At 40.9% G+C, this 14,999-nt stretch overlaps 1 protein-coding gene across 1 annotated transcript in view; it reads right to left on the bottom strand.

Moving 5' to 3' along the window:
• slc2a9l2 (solute carrier family 2 member 9, like 2) overlaps positions 1 to 14,999 on the bottom strand; it is a gene marked incomplete at both ends in the record, with an annotated part of 177,024 nt that overhangs the window by 94,269 nt on the left and 67,756 nt on the right. Inside the window, 2 exons of the mRNA XM_084061743.1 lie at positions 6,388 to 6,498; positions 11,115 to 11,302. Coding sequence (XP_083917869.1) covers positions 6,388 to 6,498; positions 11,115 to 11,302 — 299 coding nt within the window. The remainder of the gene's footprint in view (positions 1 to 6,387; positions 6,499 to 11,114; positions 11,303 to 14,999) is intronic.

The following is a 14,999-nucleotide window of genomic DNA, read 5'->3' as shown; positions in this document are numbered from 1 at the left end:
GATCAGTTTGAACATGATTTGTGTTGAACGAGGCAACCTCCCGACTCTTGTCGACTGAAAGGGCTTGTGTGTTACTGCAACCTGACTACAGCACCACTCTCAGGAATAGGACTCATGCTGCGCTGTTCACGCTCACTGTAAGTTGTTGTGGAGAGGAAGAGGTGAAGGGGGACACGTAAAGAGTAAATGCCATTAAAACACCGCTACAGCAGCCCGTATCACACCCCATCATCCTTATTATTATTATTATTATTACTTAAACCCCTTTAGAGGGATAGACAAAAAAGAAACTCCCCTTTTTGTATTTTTATATCAAAAACCTTCCTGTACACCAAAATATGGCGCTTACTTACATCAGCAGTATTAACTAATTTTAACCAATATAATCATGGCATGCAGCTGTCAACAAACATGGCGGAGCGTTACGATCGATCTCATTTCATAGATAAGCTGTACACATGGCTTTTTCATGTGAAGGACCCCCCCACATTTATATTTATTTTGCCGCGGGCGCCCCCATCTGAACCGCTTTCGTGCTAGGAACCCCCATACCAGATGTGTTGCTAAAACGTTTAAAAAATATTCCAAAATGCTTCTATTTGCTTCAAAGCTTGCGATGCGTCGTGAGGGCTGTGGACACTTCAGAAACCCGCCTACCAGTGACATCATTCAGAAATAGACGGCCTGCAGTTTCTATTAGCTCCATATTCGCCATCGATGTCACTGGTAGGCAGGTTTCTGAACTGTCCACAACCTTCCTATGAGACACAGACATAATAGGCACAAATGGTACCATTGAATAATGAGCATTAGTGAGGAGAGAGCGAGAGAGAGAGAGAGAATACTTTTAAGAAAGTTATTTCAAAAATAATTGCGTCTTGTACAGTTATCGCTTGCATGTTTTGTGATCAGACAGACATCAGAGATGCGGAGTCTCTCGTCAAATAAAGCTAACATGAAAGACAAAAAGCAATAAAAACATTATATACAAAAATTATACTTCAAAATGTACTGGAATAAAAGCAATAAAAAGTACATTGCATGTCTGTATATTGCGTCTGCATGTCGCAACCTTCTGAAATCCTGTAGTGTGTGATCTGCCGTCGCTGATCATAAACCACAATGACTTGAACTGCATAGGGATCTTATGACTAACTAACGACTTTGAAAGTTGTGCAGTGTGTGGCCTTTACATGCCAAACATGAGCACTTCTAAGCGTATAAAATAGGTGCAGATAGTGGGTGATTAGCTCTGGAAGTTGCAAAGCCCCCATGTGTTTCAACCCGGTCCGCCTCCCCTGTAATTGGCAGGACAAGCACGCATCATTCTCTGCTCAATGTTATGTCCTAACAGCTACAACATGACTATCAAGAAGGAAACACAGTGAGGCAAGACTGGAGATCGATCTCTCTCTCTCTCTCTCTCTCTCTCTCTCTCTCTCTCTCTCTCTCTCTCTCTCTCTCTCTCTCTCTCTCTCTCTCTCTCTCTCTCTCTCTCTCTCTCTCTCTCTCTCTCTCTCTCTCTCTCTCTCTCTCTCTCTCTCTCTCTCTCTCTCTCTCTCTCTCTCTCTCTCTCTCTCTCTCTCTCTCTCTCTCTCTCTCTCTCTCTCTCTCTCCTGTTTTCTTCCTGTTTGGATTTGTATGCTCTATATTTGATGATTTTGAGTTTTAAACTTGATGTTTTGTGTGTTATAATGTTCATGCTGTGCAGCACCTTGGCCGTACTTCAGTACACCTGAGCCCACCTGGAGTCACACGCCATGTAAAGAGGTAAACTGCCCTTAAAGGGATAGTTCACCCCCGAAGTGACTTTTTTTCAATCGATTAGTCACCCCATGGAGACTTGAATTCATGGATATTTTCTAGTTTTTGTCGCATTCCTTAGTCAATAATTTGATGACCGGCAGAGGTTCCGGTAGGAGACACAAAGAGTCTCCAACACAAAGAGTCTCCTTTGTGTCTCCTACCGGAACCGCTGCCTACCGGTCCGCTGGTCCGCTGGCGACAAAAACGAAAAAATATCCATGAATTCAAGTCTCCACGGGGTGACTAATCGATTGAAAAATAACAATGTTTTGTGTGAACTATCCCTTTAAGCATAATGTTTTAGAACATTTCTGGAAAATGTCAAACTTTTTTAACCGCAATGCATTGATGTTAAAAAGAAAATTTACTTGTAATTTGTAGTTTTGAATACTATTTTAAAAGCAAGTACTCCAGTAACTCAAGTACAAATTTGACTGAGAAACTTTCACTTGTAGTGGAGTAATATTTGACCAGTCCGGGAGTATCTATACTATGATTCAAGTACTGTTGTTGAGTACTTGGTCCACCACTGCTGTTCAGTAGGCTACTTTGTATTAGCTATGCTGCTAAATAGCTGACAACAATAGTCCTTCCTTTATCCATAAACTTGCCCTTTTTCTGTGAAGTGATCTTTTGCAGCTGCAGTTAGTACAATGGCAGACTTAACAGTGACAGATTTTATCGGACACACAAAATCTATTCCAAGCGACAAAACAGCTGAGTTGGCATTTTCACCCCAGCGCTCTGTGGTCTGAAAAAGGTTGCCAGTGCAGTACCCAACTAATCAGAGAGTTACAGTCTGAGCATACACAAACGACACTCATTATTTGTTATGGAGTAGGGAAGGGTATATTATGAAAAGGTGACTAAGGTATTTGCTACAGAGTTGGGTGCAATTTTTTCATTGGTCAGTCCGTTTTTTAATACATCCGAAAAAGAATGTGAGGAATCAAACTGGGTTTGACTGAAAAATAATGATGCACTGCCGGACAGAAAGTTCTGAGTATGTGTACCACAATAGATATTGAAGCGTATTCAAATCCCACTGTCCATTCTATTAACCCTTTTAACCTGTCATTTTACATTTTAGCTATATATACTGTAGTGTAGGCCTATAGCAACACACTTTTTTCAAAAAACTCTTAGGGTTTAGATCAGCCAAATACATTTCATTTTGGGGGTTCTTGGCACAAAAAAGTTTGAGAGCTACTGATTTAGAAGGCATTTGTAGAATCGGCCTCAGGTCTGTAAATTGAAAACCACAACCCCCCTCCCCATTTGAGCATGATTTGAAAGATATGAAGCTTGGCCTTCAATAGATATTGTACCAGTTATTCAATTCCACAACAGTATAGAGTACCATTTAGAAATATTACCACTACAACTTCATGATGACTTTCCCTGCCTCAAAAAGGGTGTATGAGATGGTCAGCTACAGCTCAGAAAGAGGCCATACCGCTGAGATCAATTACCGAAACATCGCCCGCAGTTACACAACAGCATTCTACGGTGAAATGAAATGAACCTCAATGAAACTGAAAGGTGAAAAGGTTAAATCACTGCACATTCAATCGATTTGGACGACCCACGACCTGCATTGCCATTATCTCATACCGGGGGTTTTAAAAGTCAAGATGGTGGAGATAGATGTGCAGTAAATCCAAGAGTTTAAATCCAACAGTTAATTTAACCCATTCAATCCGGGAACGTATCTTGTGTCATTTTAAGATGTCGTTGGCTATTCAAAGATTCAGAAAAACAAGCTCATAGCTCGGCACTCAATGCCATGCTACGAGCTTGTGGATCTGCTATTTTTGAAAAATCGTGAAAAAGCTGGAACAACATATTTTGAGATGGGGGGATCCGTGGCCAAATACATATCATTTTGGAGGTCCTTGACCTGGAAAAGTTGGAGCACCACTGATATAGCAACATATACCATTAGGATTGAGAAAACATTTTTAGATATGTATTTTGCGGCGGTGGCGGACCCCCCCCCCCCCCCCATCTCAAAATGTTTCATGGGCAAAGATTTGAGTTACAAATATTCGCTTTCAAAAATAGCAGATCTACAAGCTCAAAGTGCTGCACTATGAGCATGTGTAGATCTGCTATTTTGTAATAGCCAAAGAAATCTTAAAATGACAAAGATGCGTTTCCGGATTGAATGGGTTAAGAGTACCGTGAATAGAAATGAAGTAATTAAGTTCAGCTTTCATCTTGCCTGGAGTGTATAGGGTTTTTTTTAGAGGGGGAGCGACACAACGCCCCCGCGGGGTCACAATGCAATCCTCGTGTGAATAGGCAGTAGGCACATTTTAACGAGTTGCGTAGAAATAAGCTCAACACATTTCAAATCTGGTTGCGGGTGGGCGAGTGCGTGAGTCTGAGACAAGCACGGACGTGACTTTTTTATATATACTTTTTTTATAATAGCAGTTTATACAGTTTATCGCTGTCGGGCAGACACCTCTTATCTCCATATTTTAACTGTTTGTGTTTTTTTCGTAAATTAACGCCCTCCTTGATCATACTACAGCGTCACACAAAAGCATCAAATGTAGCAAATCCGCAAGCTCAAAACGCAGTGCGAAGCGACACGTTTTGAGCTTGTAGATCTGCTACTTTTGATACTTTTGAATTTTAATCCTGAAAAGTAACTCTTTTGGACATAATACAAAGTGCTTTACAGAGCTTTGCTTTATTGTTTATTTAACAAGAAAGCAAAAAAGAAAATCAAAAGCATAAAACAACATTAAAAAAAAAAAATATATATATATATATATATATATATATATATATAGCAAAAAAGGCATTGAATCAGGCAAAACAGTGAGGACATGAAAACTATCCACAGAGGCTGCCTGTCTTAGGTGTAATGGGAGTTTATTCCAAGCCGTCGGCCCGTAGAAGCAAAATGCTGCTTCACCGTGTTTTTTAAATGTCATTGTAGGCACTTCGAGCAGGTCAGCACTAGAAGACCTCAGGGGGCGGTTTGGAACATATCTAGGCAGGCAGTCATAGAGGTAGGAAGGTGCCAGACCATTGAGAGCTTTATCAACAAGTACAATAATTTAAAAATCAATCCTAAAACAACCGGGAGCCAATGTAGTGAAGCTAAAACTGGAGTAATGATGTTTCCACCCGACAGAGACAATGTACAGGATATACATTACTTCGGGGGAAAAAAGGCGATATAAACATCTTACATTAGCCCACCCCCTCTCCCTCCCACCCAACTCACCCCCATTCTCCCACCCCGTCCCTTACCCAGCACTGACACATAGTAATCATAACATATAATAATAGTACATGAGTCCACTTGTGACCGTTTCACGGGAGAGCGGCCACTTGTCGCTCCGCCTGTCAGATTGCCCATGCCTTCCTACCTGCCCACGGTTCGCCTCTCATTGACAATTAATTACATGGCACGCCAATCCCCGCGTGAGAAGCCCTTAGGACAGCAATACAATGTTCATATAACTTATTTTAACTTATCGTTTTTCACTGCATTCCATTTCCATTGATGTAATGTATTTTATATATTCATCATGCTTCTTACATACTGTATTGACAATCTGTATGAATGTATTGCAACTGGAGCTGTTGAACAGAAAGTATCTATCTATCTATCTATCTATCTATCTATCCGTGATAAAAACACAGGATATTAACCATTTTCAAACTGGCCTCCCTATGTTCGGCATGCTGTTTTCAAATACATTACCTCAAATTCCCAAAATGCCAATGATAAGCTCACAAGTCACAACGCACAGGTGCCATTTTCACTGTTTGTTGTGGAGTATATGTAGGGCTTAAATAGAGTGGCCAGGAACAACAGTGGTGAAACATTCAACATGCAGTGTCACTACGAGTGACGTTATCGTGAAATAACGATCGTGTAACTTTTTTTGTGCGAATGCAGAAATGTTGCGTAACAATAACACCGCTACATCCTAGTGAGTGTGACCAACTCTGGGGGTACTGTTGCTCATTAGTTAGTCTATGCAGATTAATTAAATGGATGGATGGTCTGCCAAGAGAGCAAATGGCTTTCAAATTGTCTTCAATTAATATTATATAAATTAAACAAGATCCTAATGAAATACTGCTGATTTCACAAGTTTTGTACAAAGTTATAAAACCATGAAAAGTAGGATACTTTCAAAGTGGAACAAATCTGGATATTTTGTCAAGGACTTTGTCAAGGAAAATTGTATCGACAACCTCAACATAATAAGCACCACGCTTTGACAACATTTTACAGGCACTCAGCTCTTCTGGTAAGATATTATTATTTATATGCTTTCTGTCTCTAACCAAATGAAGTGTTCCTGTGAGCTGTGAGTGGATTACGTGTTGTGTAAGCAACCCTAATCGACATTTAAAAGACAACTGTATCCCTGCAGCTATCCAGCTGTGTGGGTGAGTAGGTGTTAGACCCCGAGGGAAGACAGTGGCTAATGAAACCGCAGGAAAAAAAGGTCAATTAGGTAGGTTGAATAAATGCAGTCATGCATTTAAAACACCTGACTGGAGTATTTGTTGTCATTTCCAACTTTTACTGATAGTAATACTCACTGAAACAATGGCAGCCAGTGTCTCTATGCCGCCTGTGCTCAGGGTGATGTAAGGAATAACAGCATCAGCAAAGCCTGCATCTCGTAGGATCCCATTGGTGTAATACCAGATCTGTGAAACAAATGACAATATAATGACTTAGTCCAACAGACAGCTTTAAGATAAAGCAAATGATCATAACATATGGACTTTGTCTCAGAAACATTTGATTCACTTTATAAGACTTTTGAATGTGACTTTCAGATTTAGTCCAAGCTGATTCCCTGCTGCATTTATGTTTAATCCATACCATAATACTAGTGTAGAATCTAAGCCTAAATGCTGACAGTGCAGTAGGTGGAATACAGTAGATATTTGCCAATTGTGTTATAAAGTTTGCGAGCCCATTTCACTGTAAACCGTCTTGTAACTGAATGATGTATTGTGTTATAAAGTTTGCGAGCCCATTTCACTGTAAATTAACTTGAATGATTGCTTGTGCAACGTCTTGATATTGCAAATGGAATAATGTCAAAACATTATCAATAATTAAAAAGGGGAATATCTTGGACAACATAATGTATGCACACTAACGAGTCAACTTCAGATAGCTGTGCGTGTGGTGGCATCGCCCCTTCACTAGTTGACCCAGTTGAAAAGTTTGAAACTACGTTTTATACCCATAACAAGCCTCTTTCAACAATCCCACTGGGATTCAAATGCCCCCGTCCTCAATTGCATGACGATCTCTGCTGTATTTGCAACTGTATTTGTTTATATGTTTTTTTAATGTGGAGCCCAGGAAGACTAAATGGCTGCCTATGGCACCAGCTAATGGGGATCCTTAGTCAAATCAAAATCAAAATGCTCAAAGACAGGCCATTTTATGTAAATTTTGTGCAACGGTCAATTAACAGTACAGTATAATGGATCTGCCCAAGCCTTTGGTCTAGGGCCGATCTTGGCAAAGCTTTCTTCCAAATAAGGCCTAATTCTAAGTAGTAGTCTGCAATTCCACCCGCAGATCCCATGGGCTCCCATCAAGCATCAAACTCACCCACAATAAATGCATTATAGATGCATATAATGCATTCAGATCAGATGGACATGACATCTCTGGAATTGGATTTCAACATAACAAAAGAGAAATGTAGATTTGTTTTGGGAGTGCTGACTGCTGAATTAAAATGACTTAATTTCAATTGAAATCTGCCTTGTTCATGAAGTGAAGGTCGACAGAAAAGTGGTACTGTAAGTGAATAAGGATACAGATTTCAGTGATGAAATCTTTGACTACTACAATATTAAAAATGTAATGTTCTGTTCTTTAGACAGATGTTAGGTTCATTGTTAACCTGGTATCCTAGATTCTTCAGACACTACACTGTTCTCTTGGCATTGCATTTATGTGATTATTTATCTAGCTTAGTGTAAATCGCTCTGGATAAGTGCGTCTCACAAGCACAACAGGAAAGGGCCCTGGATGGAGTCTACACAAGAACGCTGCGAACGGCACTAGGTGTCACATGGATGGACCACATCAGAAATGTGGTCCTCTATGGGGGCCTACTACCGCGGATCACAGCTTAGCTAACAACACTGTAGAGCTCAAGACCCTGATGTTAAATTGGAGAGTGTGGAGGGCAGCGATCCAGGAGTCCCGAGTTGGTGTTGGATAGACAGCCCTCTCGCATCGCATTACATTGCAAGAACGTCTGCTAAATTGTAAATTGTGCTTCAATTATGATCCTATGTCTGACCTAACTCTTTGAAGAGTAGATACAGTAGGTAATTGATTGTTCATACAGGATATTAATGCAATTTTGGGATGTTATTATAAATAAACACACACACACACACACACACACACACACACACACACACACACACACACACACACACACACACACACACACACACACACACACACACACACACACACACACACACACACACACACACACACACACACACACACACACACACACACACAAATCTAACAATATTTCATCATTTTCAAAAATAGTTAAATTAGACTTTCTACCAGTGCTGTGAGCTTGTAGATCTGCTTTATTTTTTTATTATTCACTGTACGACAAAATATACAGGGCTTCTGAGTGGTTAAAGTTGAGTGGAAAAGAACAACAGTGGAGGAGTGAAACTTTTAACATTCAGTGTCTACGATACGAGTGCCGTTATCAGGAAATAACGATTGACCGTCCTTTTTGTGCAACATGCGGAGTAAACATTAACATGGGAGTTTGAAATAGAATTCATTTGAACACACCCCCTCGTGCTGTTATTGGCTGGAAGGGAAACTTTTGTGAGGGAAACTTTTACAGAAAATTGCAGATCTACCAGCTAACAATATGTCGCGTTGCGGCGGCTATTTTCAGCGGAGATATTTAATGCACAGCGGAAACAGAAAAGGCACTAGCTACGTACAGTATAGAGCCCTGGGGGACTCCGGTCAACCAACTATGGGGTTGCAGTGGTTAGAACACACCGCTCCACAAGACCAGTGGTACAAGTATGAGTCATCTCCATTATGTAAAGAAAAAGAAAAAGAAAAAATTGAATAAGGATAATTTTCAACGATTTCAGCTATGAAATCATCAACTGCGTCAGTTATGACCTAATGACTTTGAAGAGCTATTATGTCAGTGATGGTTCATAAAGAAATCCATTCAAAGAAAAAATAACGCACATCCTCCGTCTCTTGGTGCGGAGCCAAACTCCAAGAACAGAATCATGAAAACACAGCGGGGGCTCGCAACTCACTTTTGAATGCTCCAAGTTTTTTATTTGCGACGACAGCAGATACGACGTTTCGACCTTTTCTGTCTTTTTCAAGTATAAAAAAATACTTGAAAAAAGACCAAAAGGGTTGAAACGTCGTAATGTGGATTCCATAAAGAAATCCATACTGTTTGAAGTCGCTTTCTCTCTCATGATCTCAAAAAAGACATGATCAGAGTATGCACCATGCAGGGAATAAATGTTTCAGAGTTGAGTGAATGAGGACAACTTGAGCAGAGTAGATGCAACAGAATGCCAGACTCCCCGGCCAGCAAAATGTCAGGATCATTATCCAAAGATGAATACAAAATTTGGAAAATAAACGCGATTACAGAATTGTCGGGATTTACAGAATTCTCCCGCTCTCTCTCTCATGATCTCAAAACACATATGATTAGAGTATGCAGGGAATAAATGTTTCACAGTTGAGTTTGTATAATAACAACTTGAGCATAGAAGATGCAACAGAACGCCAGACTCCCCGGCCAGCAAAACGTCAGCATTATTATCCAAAGATGAATAATAGAAATGCAATATAAACGGGATTACAGAATTTCCCCCATTTCTCGTTCAGGCTGTGAGATTGGAGTATAATGATCAGCCAACATGCGGCATTCGCTAATCATGAAGCTACGGCTGCTTTCAAGTCTCACGCTGTCTCAACCTTTCACAAACCCTCGAATGTATCTGGAGAGGAAACACTTTCCATTTCTATCCCCTTTTCAAAATGTAAATTTCTGCTACGTGCTACAGATGAAGCTTTAAATTCTAATGGCTTTGCCGCCTCTGGATTTTCATTTAAATCCATTCTCATTTCTGCACATTCGCTCAGCAGATCATGACTCAGCAGACCTATTAAACATACTATACCAAAAATAACTATTAACCACTTCAAATCATTAGTTAATTACTTCATTATGAATCCCGTACTTTGTTGCACGGTGGTCTCACTCAACAATAGCGGAAGTAACCGATCTACAATTTCACAAAACGTCGACGCGTTGTGAGGCATATCCAGGTATGTTTCTGAGCTGTCCACAGCCCTCCTCTGGCACAAAGAGTGGGTAGACAGAAAATGGTGCCATATCTATAATTAGCATTTAGTGAGGACCAATTATACGAAGATGGGTTGAAAATGGGTGAAGTGGCCCTTCAAGCACTTAAACCCTCTCTAGTAGTAGAACCGTGATTGAGTTACAATTGTACTTTAACTGCTTTTCCCCCAGTCTACACCAAATCTCTTCAGCAAAAATTGACACGTGGTGTTGTGAGCTTGTAGATCGCTATTTTAAGTGAATATTCCACCCCAAAAAAGGCATGCTGGGGTTCAAGTGATCAAACCTTAAAGGAGAAGTTCACCCAAGAATTCTATCGTTTACCTACCCGGTGTCTTTGACGTTTTCGAAATATCACTGAAGAATAAAATGAACTTTAAAACACTTCCGGGCTAAACCGGCTCATGCACAAGTGAAGAACGCGCATGGGCGGGCCCGTAGGGTTCAACCGGTGCTTATTCACATGCACGCAAGTGCCCATGTACGTTCTTCGCTCATGCATGAGCCGGTTTAACCTGAAAGTGTTTTAAAGTACATTTTCTTCTTCATTATTGATATTTCGGCAACGTTTCTCAGCAGACTTCGGTAGAAGACAATCTAAATGATAATATGAGAGGTGTTTTGGACTTTATGGACGGATCTTTGATATTATATAGTTTTGCTGTTGTTAATTCGGGTCTCGGATATTTTTTCTTTGTATTCTGGATTCACCGTTGTTTTACAAATAAAACTCTCCGTGAGTCAAATGATTAAGTAATTTCTTGGGTAAACTACTCCTTTAAGAGATTCATGTTATTCAAAGGTGGGTGAATTTTGTTTGTGAGGTGGTCATTCATGGACGCCTCATCATGACGCAGTGTGGTGATCCAGTGATGCACTGTGTGGCGTTCTTACAGCGTTGAGGCCGCAGAGCTGGTAACAGGCCATGGTGACGATGATGGTGATGACCTGCCACCGGACGGCTGGGTTCCTCAGCAGCTGTGGCACAGAGACGGCGTGCAGGTTGCTCTGAGCCCGGCTCTCTGCGTGCACCTCCTCCAACTCTGTGGACACGTCCTTCTTCCCTAGGAATCTCTGGAAGGCTGAGACACGCGCACACACACACACACACAAAAAAAAACATTTTAAGAAAGTGCAAAAATCACAACAAGTTGTCTCAAGACACTTAGAGCAGACACTTGACATTGTCCCACCCTGAGCAAGCAATCTTTGCGACAGTGGCAACGAAAACCTCCCCCTTAACTGGAAGAAACGTCAGCCAGACCCAGGCTCTAGGGTGGGCGGCCATCTGCCTCGACCGTGTCAGGGGGAGAGAGAGAGACACACACACACACAGAGAGAAGGAGAGACAGAGAGGGAGATGCAAAAGCAAGAATAGCAGCATAGCAACAGTGAAAATGGCTAAAAGTATCACAACAACATGATGATTCATGGTCCAAAGTATTTAATTAAGTTAAAATAAATCAAATTAGATTGTATCAAATTAAATTACATTTAGTGTTTTTTATGACAGTTATTAGCACATTGAGTGCCAAAAACGGTCCAGACCGTTTTTCATAATCCAAACGAGGAGTGCCAAAAACGTTTATTTTTTATTTTTTGGTAGACCCCCCTAAAAAAACCCTGGCACTCAATGTGTTAGTAACTTTGTATGACAATTGGGGTGGTTGTATTTTGTGTCCCTGCTCATTTATTGAGACATTTAGATCCTGTGTCTAGGTGAGACACGATCCCGTTTCTGGTTTGACAAAAATCTTCACCTGAAGGTCAAGATACAATTTAACCCCTGAGCAAGCAAGCAGGCTCTATTAGCTCAATGGTAAAAATGTCAGCACTTGCGCAGGACTCAGGAGACCTGGATTCAAATTCGAGGTAGAAGAGGAAAGTTATAGTGCAGCTTTAAATGAACACTCAGGAGGAAGGAAGAAATTGTAAAATATCAGTGTTTGTCTCAACTGTGTGCACTGAAAAGAAAAAGAAAAATAGGCAATCTACAATATGATGTGTCTGCATGGGTCTGCATCTATAATAATCAATGGTGAAACAGGCATGCTAATTAATAGTATAATAAATAATGAATTTGGATGGAAAGAATGACCATTTTGGAAGTGGGTTGTACATTCGACCACATCCAGCTAGAGGCATTCCTTACCAAGGTGCCAAAGTACCAATGTCTTCAGAGGCCTGCAGATTGCAGGAATGCCAAAGCCGAGAGCTAAGGCATTGGCTCTGTGATAATTGGCAGTCGCCACATATGAAGGAGACAATGCTTCCTGTATCCGTGATCTGTATCCTGAAACACTTATTGTTGAGTGAGTGAGAAAGAGAGCACAGACCAAGACCTGTGTGCGTGCGCATGTGCGTGTGTGTGGTGAAAGTGGTGCATTTGTTTCCCCCTCTGGTTAATAGCTAGTGGCTTTAGTTAAACAAACACAGCTGTGTCTCATTGTGCTGCTAAGCATTATATTATTATATTACTGTGTCTGGGATTTGATAGCAGGGAGCAGATGACGTGCAGGCTTTTACATCCAAGTTCATTTAATTCCGGTGGTTTACAGTACAGAGGTTGTCAGTCACCACACAAAAATATTACATGTTTAATTCCTTTTATTTGATTGGTTTATAGATTAGTGTTATTCTATTGAGAAAAGCCTCGTTGTGGACAGGTGTTGAAAATTAGCACTCAAACAATGCATCTGGTTTGTATAATGTAATTTGTGATATCCATGTCAAATAAAAACATCTTGCCCAAATAGTCAGCAAATGCTTTGAGAGGCTGGTGAGAGATTACATCTATTCCACACTACCTGCTTTGATGGACTTGTGGCAATTTGCATACCGTCAAAACAAATCCACCCACAACTCAATTGCCACGGCTCTTCACATCCTCTCTCAAATAGATGACAAGAAGCTGAAGGACAAATATGCTGTTTATTTTTTTGATTGATTGTATACTTCATTAGCCAGAAATGTAAACAGCACGTGGTACAGTAAGACATTAACTATTTGATTTCCATGGACGAGTAAACGCTGCCATGAACGCGTTAGACGTGTTGAGGCTTTTCAGTGGTTTTCCACCAGATGGCGATGTTGGCTACCTTATGAATGATGCTTTCACTGCCAGATGACGTCAGACCAGGAAGTAAAATAAATCGGCTTGTTTACTTCCTGTTTATTTCCTGAGGGAAAATCCCTATATCTCCGTTCCTCTTGCTTTAAGGTAAAAACAGCATTTTCAACAGGCCACAGCTTTGCAATGGATTATCGCGAGCGGCTACTTATTTTTTTCTGTGACTCCTGAGATCCGCATGCGTGTAAAGAGGTGATCTCCGTGCGGACAGCAATCACGGAAAATATTCCATTATTTTTCAAAGGTAGCTAAAAACACTTGTTTTTGCTGGCACTGGGGTGACACTATTACACTTTAAATCTGGCAGTTAAATAGTTAAGGCTAAAAGTACAGTATAAGACAAAAAGTCCTGGGGACTTGTTTCCATTGTGGTCGTATGTAGTCAATTCATCAACATAGCATAAACTCAGCTCAGCTTTTAACACTATACGTCCTAGCAAGGCTTGACTCAAAGCTTATAGAAACCTTGAGAGCACGTGTGACTGGATACAAGACTTCCTGATGAACTGCCGCCAGGTGGTGAGAATGGGCAAAAATCACATCTGCCCCCTGAACCTCAACCCAGGAGCCCTTCAGGGATGCGTACTGAGCCCTCTCCTCTGCGCCCAAAGCGACGCAGAGCTCCAATGTCAAGTATGCTGATGACACGATAGTGCTGGGCCTGATTGTCAACAATGACAAGTCTGCCTATAAGGGATGAGGTCAGATCATTGGCACTCTGGTGTCAGGAGAACAAACTAGCCCTCAAGGTCAACAATGCCAAGGAGCTGTTTGTGGATTTCAGGAGACCGAGCATCTTCATTGATGGTGTTGCAGTGGAAAGGGTCATGAGTTTAAGTTCCTCAGCATAGGCCTGCCCTACACGCATCAATGAGGACCTCAAGTGGGGCACACACACCATGCATGTGAGGAAAAATAGATCTGTTCCCTGTGATGTTCAAGTAAGAGCATGACAAAAACGATCCCTTGAGTGTGTGTGTGTGTGTGTGTGTGTGTGTGTGTGTGTGTGTGTGTGTGTGTGTGTGTGTGTGTGTGTGTGTGTGTGTGTGTGTGTGTGTGTGTGTGTGTGGAGGCTGAATTAGCCTGTGTGCATCGATTCACTCAATGCAAAACCCAGACACACTCAGAGTGAGTGTTAAGAGAGAGTTAATGGACCATTTGTTTCACAGCAATTTCTGGAAGTTAGCGACTATAATCTATGGCTATAAAGGCTGTAACATGAACAAAAAGTACAACTGCATTTAAAACTGAACAAAAGGGGAAAATGGTCAGTAAATTAGATTAATGTTCACAATGGAGACCGGATGGTACACACAGAAATCATACATACTCATACATGAGTGGGACCACATCCAACACAATTGCAACAGTTTACTTGGTCCAATAATTCCTAATGTAGGCCCTACAGGGTAGGATAAGGTCTGTGTTGAAAAAGTAGTACACAATGTACCAAAGAGTTTCACAATATGTTCAGTGTAGTGTGTCAACTCTTACGGGAACAGGTCAGCACAGAGACTTTAATAAACCACCATAAATCTGCTGATACAGTCAGTATCAAAGTGCATATAAGAAACTATAAATAAACGATGCATTGTTCTAAACATACTTAGAACTTTTGTTTCACTGTCAGGTTATTAGTCATCACCAGC

Source organism: Gymnoscopelus microlampas, assembly GCF_963454915.1.
Source record: "Gymnoscopelus microlampas genome assembly, chromosome: 7".
Taxonomy (NCBI): domain Eukaryota; kingdom Metazoa; phylum Chordata; class Actinopteri; order Myctophiformes; family Myctophidae; genus Gymnoscopelus; species Gymnoscopelus microlampas.
This window is presented reverse-complemented; position numbering and strand designations above follow the sequence as displayed.